Here is a 19,091-nt window from a genome sequence, read left to right as displayed (position 1 = left end):
GTGATAAAGTCTTGGAAAATTAGTAAGTAAGATGAATAATACACAATACTCAAGTAAAGAATGTAAATTTTATAAAAACTAATTGGTTAATTTTCTGAAAACACTGTTGAAACATTTAAAATTTTTTCCTACCCCATAAAACATGTCCAATGGATACATGTGTACATATATTTATAAACAACATAATACTTTCTTATTTTTAAAAAAGAACTAGAACTTATTTGAACTTTGTTTCTTTTTACAAAACATGTTTCTCTCCATCTTGTTTAAAAAACTTTAAAATATGGGATATCATGTGCCCATTTTGATTTAAAAAAGACATCTAACAAATAAAAAGAAACATTCAGTGGCAGCAAAATTTTGAAACACGAACATATCTTGCACAGGGCTCACGCTGTCACTCGCCATATTCGCCAATGGCTATTTTTTTTTTTTTTTTTTTTTTTTGGCAAAGAAAAATTGTAATTGGCAAATATACCGGTGAAACACTGTTTGTTTACAAAATGCTAGACTGGTTCACTACATCAACGTTTTTTTAATGCAAGTATGCAGTAAGCAGATAAAAATCAATAACCCATCTGCATTCATACAAGGTCATGGTCAGGATCAACAAGCGTGAAAAATTGTCCAATCAACAGCGACCTAACGGCTTGACACGAATAACTCATTTATATGTGGTTGATTAGCAGCGCTATAATTAAAGGACGACCATGAAGATTGTGATGGCTTTCACGTGTAATTACATTATCTAATGGCGCATGGCTTGGCCGGTAAGTTTAATTAAAAGCGGTTACTGGATTAATACCATAATAAACACGTACTTGTAAAAAACTAAATGTTAATTAGTAGAAAGATTATCTATAAATTGAGCCAATATGCAGCAAATTCATCAGATTTCAGAATGGCTTCTTCGCAGGCCAAATACCCCTTAGACAGTGATAGTTGTCTAATGCCTCCATCAAAAAAATCCAAATCTGAAACTGACAGTTCACGATCATTCCAAGAAAAATGGTTGAATGAATTTAACTGGCTCAAATATGAAGCCTCTACAAAGCAAATGTTTTGCACATTGTGCATTAAAGTACAGAACTCAAACACTTTCATAACTGGTTGTGCAGTGATGAAAAAAGACAACCTAACCAAGCATCAGAAAACAAAAGGTATTTATTGACTGAGTAAACATTGAGACTTATTTGGATAGTTAAACTTATAAAATTACAGATACGGGTTGGATACAGATCAAACCTATCTGGCTAAAACACTGGCTAAAATTGGCTACCAAAAAAATCATTTGGCTAATAGCCTGGCTACAGAAAAATTTAGTTCATGGTAAGCCCTGCTTGCATGTACTGATTGCAAGTTGTCACTAAAAAGCTATTAGTACAGATGACTTTGGCCAGAATATTGATCTTAAAACTAAAGTAAAGTCAGCATTTTTGAGATAACTGGTGCTTAATTTTGGAACTTTCTAGTATGATGTTTATATCTCCTCATAAGCTTGCAACAACTCAATATCCAAAATGGACATCAGGAGTTTAACTGAATAACAACATTTGCATTTTAAGATAAATGGTATGTACAGGTCAGATAAGAGTGAGAAACAAAACACAAGGAATCAGTTATAAGAACACATTTTTAAGTTTACTAGGTTGATACTTATGAAATAAGTAGCTTATAGAAAAACTGTATGTTAGAGAAAGCTACCAGTATACATTGCTGTGAACATTCCTAGAAATGTGAACTACTATAATATTGGAGCTCCCTCAGCACATCTTTATACACAAGCACATGTCTTATTTTGTAATATAAACTCTGAATTACACTGAAATATTAAAAAGTATAATCTTTCTTAATGAAAATAAGTGTAACCAGTATTTAAATTCATAACACCATAAACTCAATGATGACTAAAAGACAAGAAAAAGAATTCCGATCATTTTGATGTGAATCTAATGAATCAAAACATGTGTCTTTAAAACACTTGAATATCTATTGGCTATACCCAAATAATCACCATTTCACAACTACAGCTATGTGCTTGTAATTAAAATGAAACTATTACCACTAAAATATGTATTACACAATGGGAAAAGCCACAATAAAAATCTACATTAAAACAGCAACAATCATAAAAGAAAAACAATTAGCTCTGATATAACAAGTAAATATAAAACAATTTAAAACCGTCATAAAAGAAAACATCGACTGTATATACACATTACAGTCTGAGCTGTAGATCTCTTGACCATTTCCAGACTTTTGTTACTTACATTGTTGCTTCTATATTTCCTTTTCAAACCTATATATTCTTGCTGATACTCCACTAAAACAATATATAACATCACTGAGGAAAATCTTTTAATTCTAACAATACAGGTATTAATATCATACTGTTATTTGTAGTTTCTAAAAACAGCATAAAGTCCCAGATCTACTGGACTGAACAACAGAGAAAAGATAGAGAAAAGGGCTGCAAGCCTGCCTGAACTTGAGTCATCAGTGCAAGTGGAGGCTAGAGTTGCTCAGTGAACTCCTGGTGGAGGACCTTGCCATTCTGGCTTGAAGGGAGAAGCTCTAAAAGGGTTGGGGGTGGGTTGGAGGCTAAGCTCCACAGGGTTGTTACTAGTGCTAGCATTAGGTTGAGAAAGCTTAGTTTCAGTGCTGCTTGTACTTGGGGTGCTTGTAGGCATAGTGATACTGGTACTGATGGGAACAATCAAATTGTTGGTTGGTCCCATGGCTCGTTGCTGTCTTCCAGTGCTTGTTGGAGCTGAAAGAAGCAAACACTTCAGCAAGCAAAACTTTAAGACTCCATCTTTCTAATGAAAAAATTAATCTTCAATTTTTGTTGTCCCTGCAATTAAGAATTCTAAAAAAAATTTTCTAATTTTTTATTATGTATGAACTGCTTGAGAACAGTATTGTAGTGGCACAGTTTTATAAACAAAATCCAATATATTGTTTCTTTTCCCATTTCTATACTTTTCTTCTAATTTATCTTAATATCTGCCCCTTTTTATCACTTTCTGTGACCCAAAATTCTTCTGAAACAACTTGAAAGTATATTTACACCTGTATGTTGTATAAAACCCTAGAACTCGAGCTGTTACTAGTCATGTATTACTCAAATGCAAAACAGATTTTATAACTCACATCTGAACTTAATCTATCAACAACAAAAGAATGTTTACCATCAATTACAGGTCACAGCAAATGCTTTACAATAACCAAAAATATTTAAGTGAATTAAATTACGTATACAAATTTTTTTTTTTACAGCATATAAAATAAAATGTAGACCCAAACAATTTTAATTTTCAGTAAAATAAGCAAGAATTAAACAATAAACACTATAAATAAGTACTTACTTAATAAAACCTGATATCCCACGGTCATATTCTTTGTCTATTTGATAACTATCATAAATTAATATAAACTACACATTCACTTCATTTGTTTTGAACATTGCACAAAACTACACAATGGCTATCTTTGCTGGCCATCCCTAATCTGGCAGTGTAAGACTAGAGAGAAGAAAGCTAGTCATCACCACCCACTACCACATCTTGGGCTATTATTTTACAAACGGATAGTGGGATTGGCTGTCAGATTAAAATGCCTCCATGGCTGAAAGGATGAATATGTTTAGTATGATGGGGAACCAAACCCACAACTCTCAGATTATGAGTTGAAAGTCCTAACCACCTGACCATGCCAGGCTTGTGTTCACTTCATTAAGGCCCTTACACTTCCATGTCTTGATCCACTGAATGTCACACTGAGGTCATTATAAATTAATAGGACCCAATAACAAACATGCTGAGAGTCATAGAAAATTTTTTCAATTCAAAAACATGTAGATTACATGGTCTCCAGACAACATCTTATGTCATATGTAATGAAAATCAAAATTACAATATGTGGAGCTCTGTTACTATAGTGATGTGTTCACGTGCATGTGTGTGCATGTATATATTAGTGATAAGTTTTCCAACCTGCAAGTTAATCATGTTATCATCTTCACCCATACATTTACGACAGTTATAGCAATGGAAAAAAAAAAATCCTTCTATGATTGATAATGGATCAACAATGATTCTCACCTGTGTGAATACGCCTGTGCCGAGACAGCTTGTCTTTTCTGTAGAAACCTCGCCCACAAAAGTCACAGGGATAGGGGCGTTCTCCTGTGTGGATCATGGAGTGGCGGGTCAAGTGATTCTTCTGGGAGAAGCTCTTTCCACAGACATCACAGTGAAAAGGCTTATCACCAGTATGGGTCCTCATGTGGTCCAACAACTTGCATCGATAGCTGAAGCCACTCCCACAGATCTCACAAGAACAGTTTTTTTCTGCCTGTGCGGAAGGGGCATGAATTCCGAGACTCTCTGTCAAAATAAAAAAAAAACACATCCGTACATGACAAAGGAAAAAAATTTTTTTTATTTTATACAGAATGTATATTAATATGGGAACTGTAGGTTTTGATTCTAAAAGCCTCTTAACAGTATTTACTCACCACGTAATACCAGATTACACAACTTTAGTTTACTCTCATTATTTTGCAACAAGCTATCTCACATTATTAACCATCTAAAAGAAATGTTAGTTATGAAAAAAAAGTTATTTCCTTACATTTTATGTTTAATTGTAGTTCTGAAAGGAGCAACTGCTGTTTTACACTTAAGTATATGAACAAGTTAATGCATGACATAATTATTACTAAAATTTCTCTTGCATTCAGATTTAAAGTTAAGCAATTAATTAATCACTTTCCTTTGAGCATTGATTACTTCAACTGACATCAAGTAAAATAATCAAGGACGTAAAATGATAGTATTATGATTTCTCCTTATTTTCAATTATTTTAAGGTTGTTATGTGTAACTGATTAGTGTCATGATTCATGAAGATTAACTAATTGAATCTGGTGTTTATGATTATTACATCAATCTAAATCTCATGCGAGATTAATCAATTAGTTGAATGTAATTGGAATTGATTAACATTGAATAACAAATCTGACATTTAAAAACATTAATCAAACTACTAATCATCTGGTTCTGTTATTATTGCTTTCTTTAATAAATTACAAGTCAGTTTTATTCATTTCAAAGTAGCTTGTGACTGCCCAAGTCAAACTGCTGTTTGTTTATTTTTGCAGTGATATTTAATCACAAAGTGTATGAGCATACCAGTACAAGCTGGCACTAACATTACAGATGATCTGAACACAGAGGTTTGTCACTCCTTTTACATTGCACCATTATATATTCAATCTCTAAGCCAAGTTAATTGCTTATTTTATTAAGTTAAAAACAATTTTTCTGAAAAGATAGCAAAATGGTTTTTATCTGAAAAAAAAAACTAACAGATATATAAATAACTTCTGTAGCAAGACTATCAGCACATAATGTTATGATTTAGAAACTGAAAATATGTGTATGTTATAATGCAGTGTACAAAGAACAAGTCAAAGTATAAAACTCTATGTTCTTGTTATCTATAATGATTAACAATAGCCAACTATACTAATACAATATGCTCTAGAAGTTTAAGGTTTCTGGTTATTATAAGTCTTAAAATATTTTGCCTTCAGGAAATATGTAATTTTTACACCACTACACTTGGAAGAATATAATAATTATGATGACCAAAAAGAAATCCCTCAACAGGTAAATTCTACACCTTCCAATTAAATCAAACAATAGATGACCAAAGTTCATCAAACAAAACAAGTCTGTATCACAATGGAGTAGCAGTGATAACTGGATATTACAACAACTGGTGTTCCAAGCTTGCCCATTTTATATTCTTACATGCCTTATATAACTTTATAACTAATAAGCACAGCAATATGCTGAAACTTAACATTTATTGTAACTGCCTGCAGAGTTGTTTTTTTTAATGAATTTCTGATGAGGATTATTGTCATCCATTTATGAAGAAATAACATTTAAAACATTCACATTTTTTGAAAAGCTTTTAGTATATTGACACTTTTGCAAAGTTGTCACATAAAAATAGCTTTGCACCATTAGACATTCTTACGAGTTAACTTACATAGGTATAATAATGCCTTTCTACAAGTCAAACAACTGTAAAACTTCTCACCTGTGTGAATACGTCTGTGCCGAGACAACTTGTCTTTTCGGTAGAAACCTCGCCCACAAAAGTCACATGGATAAGGACGTTCTCCTGTGTGGATCATGGAGTGACGGGTCAAGTGGTTCTTCTGGGAGAAGCTCTTTCCACAGACATCACAGTGGAATGGCTTATCACCAGTGTGGGTCCTCATGTGGTCCAACAACTTGCAGCGATAGCTGAAGCCACTCCCACAAATGTCACAAGAACAAGACTTTTCTCCATGAGCTGCACGGACGTGAACTCGAACCCTCTCTGCTGACACAAATAACTTACCGCAGACTTCACATGGAACCGTTCTTTCACCCTTTGTGTGGTGGGACAAGTGGGCTTGCAGCTCTGAAGCCGTCTTGAACGGTACCTTACATGCCGGGCAGGGCCAAGGCTTCTCCTTCGTATCTTCTTGCTTCTCTGCAGCAGCTACTATTGCAGCTGCCTGGGCTGCAGCTGCAGAAACTATTTTAGTTGGATCAACTCCTGGGAAAGCAGCAGTTGTAGCAACTCCAGTAGAAGAAAGCAGCATGTTTCGACTACTTGTGGCATAGTCGTTATTAGCCAAAAGGGTGTGCGTTTTAACACCTAAACTACGGTTCCCGGCAATAGAAATTTTCGGCTTCTGGGCTTCTTCTTGAGGTTGTAGTTGTGGAGGTGGAGGGGTTGCTGTTGTCCCAGTGTTTGGATAAAATTTTGCCAGATGGGAACGAGGATCAAAATCTAAACAATAAGAACCTATGCAGCATAAAAGTGCAAAACATACAATAGTTACAAACATCTACCACAGTTTGACACACGATGAATTACCTTCAATTCATATTGTTTTTAGGTTCCCCCCAAAATCGTGTTAAACACCATATGGGTGGTTTTATTTGCATCATTATTTTTACGATCGTTTCTTTACATACAATTGTGCACATAAACAATCAGCAACACTAAAAAAAATCCAAATACACACTGCATTGATAACTACACTGAAGACATTTCTTCCACATTTAATTACTGTATACAATTTTACTGACTGTTTTCAAATGTTTTTCCTTTACTCTCACTGGTTTTTGAGTGAAGAAAGTTAGATATAATTGTGGCCAATACTTATTGTGCTGTTTTAACAAAACTGCTCATTTTTGTATCAACGGTGATTATTTTTTGCAACATAAACTGATAAGAAAAATTAGATATGATCTATCTCTTAAAATATGAAGATATGTTACAAATACAGATTAGTTAGTGTTAAATTCATTTGGTGCATTTATAAATTAGAACATTCTGCCCACTACCTTCAAAATGACAAATGTCTCAGTCATGAATTGCAGTTACACTAAGTACATTTTTAAGAGGTATTTAACTAAATAATGAACTTCTCTCCAATGTGTTAATTAACTGTTTCATAAATCAGTTATTATCACTGCATGTGACACTACTGTGTGAAAGATAAATCAATGCTACTACTGCATTTAATGCTGAGTGAAGCAAAAATATTACTTCATGTTAGTGTTGTTCACAAAATAGAATAATAGACACAGAAAAGCAGTCTTAAAATATGTTAATTGGGAAATTTTCTTCAAAGATCATTATAACCTTCAACTTTCATAAACATGCACAAAATGGAAGGTTAAGTACAGAAATGTGGCACCATAGGCAATATTTTAAGTAGCTGTGAATATGATAATCCAATAACAAGTTCCACCATTATTTGTGCTAATATTTATACTATAATTCTCTTAAATATTGTTCATATAATTACGTTAACAAAACAACTTATCAAAGTTGCAACAAAACTTGCCTGTTTTGATTATAAACAAATATCTAGGCTGGATTAAAAATACCTGTACTAGTTTTAAAAAAAAATTGGTTAGGGACATCTATAGTTTTAGATGTAACTAAATTTAATCAAGGTAATACACAAAATTGAATGAAAGTAGCACCGATAAGCATAATGTACAATAAATTATAATAAATATTAATGCATACAAGAATTGGTGGGAAATAGAACAGTCACTTTAATGAAGAAAATAGCAGAACACTTACATGTTAATGCAGAAGATAAAACACCCACGTTAATGTAGAAGATAATAAAACACTTTCACATTAATTTGTTTATAAGTCTTATTTTATTGACAAAAATTCTCAACTTATAATTTACACTCATTAATTTCTGCATATACATTATTAAACAATTAAACATTTTTACTAAAACTAGATTATTTTTTAATTTTTACAAGTTTATTAAATTTTTTTTTTACTGGAAGCCAATTCTATTTATTTAAAGCAGTTAAAGATAATTCAAGGATTACAATGAACATTTACAAGTTTTCAATCAATAAATGAAATAAAGCTACAATTACAAAGAAACACACACCTGGACTTAAACTGACTCAAATTGTGTACAATATTGTGTTACAAACTGCCTAAAAATTAATAAAAGTTACACAAGATCTCAAAGTAGAGCTTTTTTAAATATGCAAAAATCATTTTTACATTCCCTAAAATAAAACAAACACAAGATGCAGAACACTTCAGACAATGCTGTTTAAATCACATATATAAAGTGTCTATGCAACTAAAAGGTACTGACCTTGTCTGATGTAGGGGTGACTATCTTTGTATTCTGTGAGGGTCGAGGGAATTACACTACTCATCAGTAATTGTTCTGTGCGTGCTTGAAAAAACATAATACAGAGTATACCACTACTTCAAACTAGTTCTCAATTTATATCTTCATCAAAAACATCAGGTCAGTAAAATAATTCCCCATAATATGTTGCATATAGCTTTCACTATCTAGTTAATATTTGCATCAGTAACCTCCAAGTTCACTGTAAAATTATTGTAACCTTACACTCAAAGTTTCTTTTGTTGTTTCTTTGAAGATATAGTGGCAGATGTTATCAGCAGAAATGTGCTACAACATATTACAGTCATACATATAAACAATGAATAAACGATATTTTGAAAGTGTATGCACTTAAACCTTTCAAACTGGGAATACACGTTTCAGGGTGTAAAATGTTTTACTAGATAAAATATGACAATCAGTAGTACAATACTAAAAACTTCTAAACTTAGATTTATTGTTCCTCAAATAATACTTGTATATAAAGCATTACAAGTGAATGTCATGAACTATCAGACTCAGAAAGATCTAGTGTTGTGTCAAAAGCCTTGCCAGTAAAAAATGATGTGATATAATTTACTGTTGGTTTTATTGTAATATCATCCACACACATTACTATTAAATATCGTGTTCTACCATCCGAGATATTCAATATCCTTAGACCTACTGTTTCAAAATTGACCGATATGAGTAGCTTTTCAATTTAGGCTTCAACATTATAAACCACTCAAGGTTGAGCTCTGGTACTCAAGGAAATGTTTCATCACAGAATCAAACACCATATTAGGTAAAATGCTGTTACAAATATTCTTTCTGGAAACTTCCCATGAGAAAAATAGGGTACAATTTAAATTATCATCCATTGAACTATATTTTCCCACATACATAAAAGTTTGAGTAAATTTGAGTGACTTCCATGTTTTTGCATTTTTATGGACTGAGATTTAAATGAAGAGCCCTAATTTCAGCTTTAAGACAGTCACATCACTCTATTTTTGAGTAGAATCAAATCTGACCATACAAGCACATGTTTATAACCCATTAAATGTTTACAATATACATTACAAAGTTGTTTCTTAAAATGTCAAATTCTCTCATAGCTGGGACACAAACTAATTCAACATTTTTAGTTTTAGTGCCTTAAAAAAAAAATTAAACTTTCACATTATTATAATGATAATTTTTCTAGTCTTACACCAGAATTACAATATGAATATGATAATATATTGTATTTTGAAAGATACTGATAAATCAAAATGGAACAAATACCTGTAGAAATTTATTTGCAAACAAAAAAAGTTTTAAAGAGTATTGTTTATTATCAAAATACTTAGTTCAAAATGAAATGTAATTTGAATTACCACATATTTCAATTCCTGTGTTCTGTGTTCCTCTTGCTCTCATCGCATTGGCAACAACACCTAACATCAAATATAACAAAAATCAAACAAATGAAAGCTTCTCTTTGAAGTACCTCCACTATCAAGTTCAAGGTTTAGCATTATACATGTCCATGGGTGATTAAATACATGTACATTATTTTCCAAACAATTCATTTAAATAAAAGTTGTTTAATGATGAGAGTACTTCATTTAAGCTTAATACAAAAACTTCACACATCAAGAATTTTAACTGATGTGTCAAACTAAATTCAGTCAAATAATTTAATATGAATATGGACAACAAGGGAACATTTGCTCCAACAATGCTGTTTTGCATGCCTCATCCCTAAGAGAAAAAAAACAAACCCACTCTTTATTTTTCAAGAAATTATTGGTTCCTCCTATTACAACTCTTGTTGAGTGCTGGCCTTTGATGTTACTAACAGCACCTCATGCCATAAGCCAATCATCTATCTTTTCCATATCTTAAGTGTGATTCTTCTGGTACTATTGTTTTTAGAATAAGCACAAAACAATCATAGGTCTTTTATCACATTTATCATATGTATAATAATGCAAAGTCCAGTAAAATCATGTTTTATATTTCTCTTCTCAACAGAAAATAAGTTCTTAAGCTATCCCCATAAGACCTTTCATTCCCAGAAACATTCTAGTGGTCCACCTCTGAATTCTTTCCATTAATTCAATTTTAGACAAGGGGCTCTAAACTGTACACAGTATTCCAAGCAAGTCCCAACTAGTGATCTGTAGAGAGATAATAGACTCTCTTGAACCGTAATCAATGTGTTTAAACATGCTAAAATGCTATTACCTTTAATACTAGCAACATAGCACTACCTTGAGTGCCTTATACATTATTACAAGATCCCCTTTCTTCATTCACTGTACCATGCAAGTGTCAACTGGTATTGTATGATTGATTCATATGAATGGTAACCTAAATGCATTACCCTGCATTTAGAATAGTTAAAGATAATTTGCCAAAAATTATTTGAACAATTAACCAACTGATCTAAGTCATTCTGTATTTAGTCAGCATCACTGATACAACTAGAAATACTGAGGAGTTTAAAGCCATAAGTACTCATAATTAGCTGTTATTAGCTGTAATTAGCTGTTATTAGTACATCATTAATGTAAATAAAAAGCTATGCCAAATACAGTGAGCCCTGAGGCACTATTACAAACAAGGATTCCATTTGACTAAACTTCATTAATATAGCCCTGAGGCACTATTACAAACAAGAATTCCATTTGACTAAACTTCATTAATATAGCCCTGAGGCACTATTACAAACAAGAATTCCATTTGACTAAACTTCATTAATATAGCCCTGAGGCACTATTACAAACAAGAATTCCATTTGACTAAACTTCATTAATATAGCCCTGAGGCACTATTACAAACAAGGATTCCATTTGACTAAACTTCATTAATATAGCCCTGAGGCACTATTACAAACAAGGATTCCATTTGACTAAACTTCATTAATAAGCCCTGAGGCACTATTACAAACAGACTAAACTTCATTAATGAGCCCTGAGGCACTATTACAAACAAGGATTCCATTTGACTAAACTTCATTAATATAGCCCTGAGGCACTATTACAAACAAGGATTCCATTTGACTAAACTTCATTAATAATAACTATTACAAACAGTGAGCCCTGAGGCACTATTACAAACAAGGATTCCATTTGACTAAACTTCATTAATATAGCCCTGAGGCACTATTACAAACAAGGATTCCATTTGACTAAACTTCATTAATAATAACTTACAGTGAGCCCTGAGGCACTATTACAAACAAGGATTCCATTTGACTAAACTTCATTAATATAGCCCTGAGGCACTATTACAAACAAGGATTCCATTTGACTAAACTTCATTAATAATAACTTACAGTGAGCCCTGAGGCACTATTACAAACAAGGATTCCATTTGACTAAACTTCATTAATATAGCCCTGAGGCACTATTACAAACAAGGATTCCATTTGACTAAACTTCATTAATATAGCCCTGAGGCACTATTACAAACAAGGATTCCATTTGACTAAACTTCATTAATATAGCCCTGAGGCACTATTACAAACAAGGATTCCATTTGACTAAACTTCATTAATATAGCCCTGAGGCACTATTACAAACAAGGATTCCATTTGACTAAACTTCATTAATGAGGCACTATTACAAACAGATTCCATTTGAGCCCTGAGGCACTATTACAAACAAGGATTCCATTTGACTAAACTTCATTAATATAGCCCTGAGGCACTATTATTCCATTTGCCCTGAGGCACTATTACAAACAAGGATTCCATTTGACTAAACTTCATTAATATAGCCCTGAGGCACTATTACAAACAAGAATTCCATTTGACTAAACTTCATTAATATAGCCCTGAGGCACTATTACAAACAAGGATTCCATTTGACTAAACTTCATTAATATAGCCCTGAGGCACTATTACAAACAAGCACTATTACAAACAAGATTCCATTTGACTAAACTTCATTAATATAGCCCTGAGGCACTATTACAAACAAGGATTCCATTTGACTAAACTTCATTAATATAGCCCTGAGGCACTATTACAAACAAGGATTCCATTTGACTAAACTTCATTAATATAGCCCTGAGGCACTATTACAAACAAGAATTCCATTTGACTAAACTTCATTAATATAGCCCTGAGGCACTATTACAAACAAGAATTCCATTTGACTAAACTTCATTAATATAGCCCTGAGGCACTATTACAAACAAGAATTCCATTTGACTAAACTTCATTAATATAGCCCTGAGGCACTATTACAAACAAGAATTCCATTTGACTAAACTTCATTAATATAGCCCTGAGGCACTATTACAAACAAGAATTCCATTTGACTAAACTTCATTAATATAGCCCTGAGGCACTATTACAAACAAGAATTCCATTTGACTAAACTTCATTAATATAGCCCTGAGGCACTATTACAAACAAGAATTCCATTTGACTAAACTTCATTAATATAGCCCTGAGGCACTATTACAAACAAGAATTCCATTTGACTAAACTTCATTAATATAGCCCTGAGGCACTATTACAAACAAGAATTCCATTTGACTAAACTTCATTAATATAGCCCTGAGGCACTATTACAAACAAGAATTCCATTTGACTAAACTTCATTAATATAGCCCTGAGGCACTATTACAAACAAGAATTCCATTTGACTAAACTTCATTAATATAGCCCTGAGGCACTATTACAAACAAGAATTCCATTTGACTAAACTTCATTAATATAGCCCTGAGGCACTATTACAAACAAGAATTCCATTTGACTAAACTTCATTAATATAGCCCTGAGGCACTATTACAAACAAGAATTCCATTTGACTAAACTTCATTAATATAGCCCTGAGGCACTATTACAAACAAGAATTCCATTTGACTAAACTTCATTAATATAGCCCTGAGGCACTATTACAAACAAGAATTCCATTTGACTAAACTTCATTAATATAGCCCTGAGGCACTATTACAAACAAGAATTCCATTTGACTAAACTTCATTAATATAGCCCTGAGGCACTATTACAAACAAGAATTCCATTTGACTAAACTTCATTAATATAGCCCTGAGGCACTATTACAAACAAGAATTCCATTTGACTAAACTTCATTAATATAGCCCTGAGGCACTATTACAAACAAGAATTCCATTTGACTAAACTTCATTAATATAGCCCTGAGGCACTATTACAAACAAGAATTCCATTTGACTAAACTTCATTAATATAGCCCTGAGGCACTATTACAAACAAGAATTCCATTTGACTAAACTTCATTAATATAGCCCTGAGGCACTATTACAAACAAGAATTCCATTTGACTAAACTTCATTAATATAGCCCTGAGGCACTATTACAAACAAGAATTCCATTTGACTAAACTTCATTAATATAGCCCTGAGGCACTATTACAAACAAGAATTCCATTTGACTAAACTTCATTAATAATAACTTTTTGCTAATCTTTTATGCAGCACCTTATCAAAATAATTTCAAAAATCTCAGTGCATCAGATTCAATGCCATCATCCAGCTAACGCAACGTCCTTTAGTAGAGAAAAAAAAAGTTAGAAGAGGATATTTTCTTGTAGTGAATTCATACCAATTTTCTTCTAGCATTTCACTAGACTAATTTGTAAATATTTTGAGACTATTTAGAATTTTCTTCAATTACAGAAATAAGACAAACTGGTCTGTAATTTCTAATGCAATTTTTATATTTTAAAGGCAGAAGTAACATAATTCTCCAATTCTCACAAACCTACCCACTGTCTAAAAGAGACAGTTCAATATGTGATTTTTTACCTCCTTTACAGTGCTGTAAATACTTAATACCATTGTCTTTTCCTGAAATTTTAACTAGTTTTAATCATTTTTTTTTTTGCTATAACCACAAATTTAATATCTACATGGTTTACATCAATCCAAATATTTGCCATTGAATTCTCAGAGTGAGGAGTAATTTTTAAAACAGGACAGAGAGAGGGAGAATTTTTTTTTTTTTTAATTTAAAACTCTGCTATTTCAATCTTAAACTAAACTTCTGCCATCAGCATTCTTTAAGAGCCCCCATACCCCAATAAGGTTTTATGTGGTGAAAACTGTCTGTGAACTAACTTACAACTTTGGTGGAATGGCATATATATGTTCAAATTGCAATATCAGTGAAGATATATTCAGAATAAATAGTAAAGTTTCACTGTAATTGTCCATAATTAACTGTATTGCACAGAATGATACTGCTAAAAATAATAAACTTAATATTTAGGGAAATTGTATTACCACCTTAAAGTTCACTTTTCTCGAGTAAAGTATAATAAGCACCCAATGATAACAGAAGTTTAATTTTGGTACGTGATTATCTATATATTTTTAATTAACGTAAAATTAGCATCCGATTCTGTACACTTCGAACCGCTTGTAGGTTTTTAAGAATCATCCATATAATCACAAATATTTTTATCTTATGGAAAACAAGATACAGCATACTTTCTAACTACTAAAAATATACTGAAATGAATTTTGAAGTCTCAGCATCAGAATTTAACCCTAGCTTCACTACACTTTTTTTTTAAGAAAACTATAAAAAATTATTATGATATTATCTTTCACTTTTTAGATCTTGTAGTTTTTCTTTTCTCCTGGTATATGACATTTTACTCTTGTCTTCCACATAAAATACTTAGTTTTTATTTATTTAGCAATTTCTAAGGAAGTACTTATTCTTTATTAATATTATGTTAATTGCTATTTAAATTATGTCTGTTACATGGAAAGCCAACATGGTTTTAAAAAAGAGAAATCATGTCTTAGTAACTTAGCTATTTTTCATAATGTTACTCATCTGAGTGTCAGGTGTGTTGAACTGGTATACTTAAGAGTTTTAAACTTCATTAGATACCACAAAATAATTGTACTATCAGACTGTACACTAGCTTGGCTAAAGCAAAAAGGACTTATTAATGAAACCCAATTATAATGAAAATTTCTTTCTCATAATATGCAATGGGAATCAATATTGGAAAGTTGACAAATATTTAGCAAATTATCTTTATATTAAATGCAAGATAATGCATTTGTATTACCTTAACTTGGATCACAAATTTAACACAGTTAAGAAACACTCAATAACAACTGAAAACAAGGATCTCTGCAAAACTGTATAAAAGTCACTTAACCTTTGATTAAGGCAGTTCTCTTTGTGATGATGAGAAACCCACTTTAAATAAAAATGTATCTCAGGACAATTGGTATGCATATTAATGCTTTTACAAATAAAGCAGAGAACAATGTTTCAACTTAGGTTATCATCAGGTTAACAGAGTTTGTTCTCTGCTTTATTAGTAAAAGTGTTAGTACCTGAACAAACCATCCTGAGATACAAGTTCCCTATTACTAATATTACAGGTGATAAATTATGTAGATATATTTATAGAAATGTTGATTAGTAGTGAAACAAGACAATTTTCTCTTTATACATATCACTTTGTATGTAGCTTTACAGCACAAGTCAACAAGAATGCATATTAAGTGTGAATAAATGCAAACAAAAATTTACAGTTTTAATCAAAATTATTGAAAATATTTAACTAAGAGGTTAAGCTTACATCATAATACATGTAATTTCTGTAAAATGTTGGGGAGGGGGGCAAATGCTCTCTCTTACCCTTTCCTGCAGGTTCCTATGCTGATTAATTAGAAATGGTTCATAAGAATGCTCATAGGTCATGAATTTAAGCTTTAGAGAAAAAAATATTAGGCCTCAGTTCAGATAGTTTTTTCTAACAGAGCAACTAATGGAATTAATTGCCATCAATAGTAATGTAGAGTCAAGCATTTACTTGTGTTAAGAAGGGAATCACGATTTTTTTTATAGACAGTTTTGATGAGTTAAACTTTATAATTTTTCCAAAGGTGGGTAAACCTGTACAATCTTGAAGAGTTAATTGGTCCCTTGTTGTCCACATGTCAAGCATTGGGACAGAATAAAATTTATTTTCTCTGGAGAAAAGAATGGTAAGATGCAATATTATTGAAATTTGAGATTATCTGTGGGTGGATAGTATAATGGTCTCCGATTTCTTTACACTGTGTTCTGAACTTCTGAAGATTACAGAACAATAGAGTACATGTTTACACTTTGTAAAGCATATGCTAGAACACACTTAAGAATTTATAACTTTAAAAAATGGTGATTAGATTAATGAAACAAACTCCTCTGGCAGTGCTAAAAGTCAACATTTTATGAAAGTTTTAACTTACAGAGGAAATCAATATTATTTTCATAAAAAAATAAATGACAAATTTAAATTTTAACTTTTTTTTTAAGGTCCAGCCTTGAAGTGTTAAAGGAAGAATGGTATGTTGTTGTCCATATTTAAGTTACAAGGTAAGTTTACAAATATTTATATATATGATCAAATATATAAAAATAATTCATGGATACTACTACTTCATTTTGTTTTGACCACTTAATTAACAAAGTACCTTTGATGCATTTCATCTTTTATCATTATATTTTCCAAAATCCAACACCAAACACTCTTTACTTTTACATTACACTTAAACATGACGTTTTTTTTATACTCGAACTGTGATTAATAAATAGGTTTGTATGTTCCGCACTCGAGTTAAAAGGCAGATAGTAGTAGATTCTATATATACTAGTATAAAACTAAACGTATCAAATTACAAGTGTACTGTAGTTTTACAAGTTTTTGCTGTTGTATTTTACAAATACACTTAACTTGTACATAGTCCAGCACATGGTGTAAATAGTAGTTTCCATACACAATTGTAAAATTTAAAGAAACTTTCACAACTTTGACTTTTTTTTTAGGCTGAAAACTTAAAAGTAGGCTTGTCACGACATAACATTTTTTTCAAAACAATTCTAACTTAAATTGTAATACTTAAGATGTTTAAACATTAGTTAAATTTAACAGTGATGAAAGTAAATGAAAAAGGAGCTTTAAATTTTTCAAGGTAACATTCCTACCCGGAAAAGCCGCTGGAAAAACGAATGTCGGCGTACACACAACCTGTTCAGGAGTGGAAGCCATTTTGCCTCTCTTATTGTGCTGCCACCTAAAATAACATGAAAAGCTCTAGGCTACATTGAAAAGGGTGTTTCCCGTATACATGGACCATTTGCAAAATTATGTGTTGAAATATCATGCTGCCCTTTAACTAAATCACTTCAACTTACTTTTTGGAAATGAAATTATATAGGAACTTATCGTCACTTTTTAAGGTAATTATATATTGTTGTTTTATAAATTTCAGCTTCCTTTGGCTGAAACGGATTGAGTCTTCTATTTTCAGTTAAAAAATGTAAAAAAACTCTTGTGTTATGATGTGAACGCTTTTTCTAAACTAGCAAAGCACAATAACTTAACCAACAAGGTATCCACATACAATTTCCAAAAACAAACAAACAAAACAATAAAACGTTTACCGATAGAAACATAATTGAAGTTCAAATACAATACAATAACTAAAATCGACAAGTGTTTACACTGGAGGTGTGGAAATAGCAAGGAGGATAAAGTATGAAAATATACATTTATTTATTCTCTCTCACACTTTTAGTGTAAGCCTCTCTGTAGAATGAAAGAAAATATAATTAAAATATAAATTAAAAATAAATTTACAATGTTAAATTAACACTATTAAAGCAGGCACGGTATAGTCAGGTGGGTTAAGGCGTTCAACTCGTAATCTGAGGGTCGCGAGTTGGAATGCCTGTCGCATCAAATATGTTCGCCCTTTCAGCCGTAGGTGCGTTATAATGTACGATCGATCCCACTATTCGTTGATAAAAAGTAGCCTTCCCTCTAGTCTCACACTGCTAAATTAGGGACGGCTAGCGCAGATAACCCTTGAATAACTTTGCGTGAAATTCAAAAACAAACAAACTATTAAAGTAAACCTGAATTAAAGAACATCATACAAAACAAGCTTTAAGCCGCCCAATCTGAAGTAAAAATTAACAGGTGGAAAAATTATAAAAAAATTATCTACAAAATCAGCCTAAAATAGGACGCCTAGTTTTCAAAAATAAAAAAGAGGCTGCTCATGCATGCACCTTGTATATAAACCCTGGAACTCCTCACGTTTGAATGCAAGGACCGAGATCCCTAACTGTTATACAATTCGCTCATAGATAAAAAAGTGTGTATTTCAGGAAGTGAAGTCACAGTCATTTTTTTTCTGCCAATGAAGACACTTAGTAACCATTTAATGTATCTTAGTCCCATCTACAGATAAAGCAAAGATAAGTTAAATCTGTACTTGTGAGATTCTCTGCGTTCAAATTGAATTTAAATAAAACATAATTTTTAGAAAATTTTACAAATTAACTATGAGAACCA

General features: G+C 31.9%; 1 protein-coding gene across 2 annotated transcripts; it reads right to left on the bottom strand.

Annotated features, from left to right (window-relative positions):
- Positions 1–384: 384 nt before the first annotated feature.
- Positions 385–17,822, bottom strand: LOC143238915 (uncharacterized). Of its 2 annotated transcripts, none has more exons than XM_076479561.1 (6): positions 17,717–17,822; positions 10,116–10,175; positions 8,716–8,799; positions 6,114–6,872; positions 4,104–4,388; positions 385–2,770 (listed from the first exon to the last, which is right to left on the bottom strand). In XM_076479561.1, the coding sequence occupies exons 1-6, from the start codon at positions 17,778–17,780 to the stop codon at positions 2,523–2,525; spliced, it is 1,500 nt and encodes a 499-aa protein (XP_076335676.1). In that variant the 5' UTR covers positions 17,781–17,822; the 3' UTR covers positions 385–2,522. The 2 variants fall into 2 exon arrangements, with proteins under 2 accessions (XP_076335676.1, XP_076335677.1); XM_076479562.1 differs by having other exon boundaries at positions 422–2,770; positions 6,114–6,857.
- Between the last annotated feature and the right edge of the window lie 1,269 nt (positions 17,823–19,091).

Source organism: Tachypleus tridentatus, chromosome 13 (assembly GCF_004210375.1).
Source record: "Tachypleus tridentatus isolate NWPU-2018 chromosome 13, ASM421037v1, whole genome shotgun sequence".
Taxonomy (NCBI): domain Eukaryota; kingdom Metazoa; phylum Arthropoda; class Merostomata; order Xiphosura; family Limulidae; genus Tachypleus; species Tachypleus tridentatus.
Note: the sequence above shows the minus strand (reverse complement) of the source record. Positions and strands in the feature narration are given on the sequence as shown.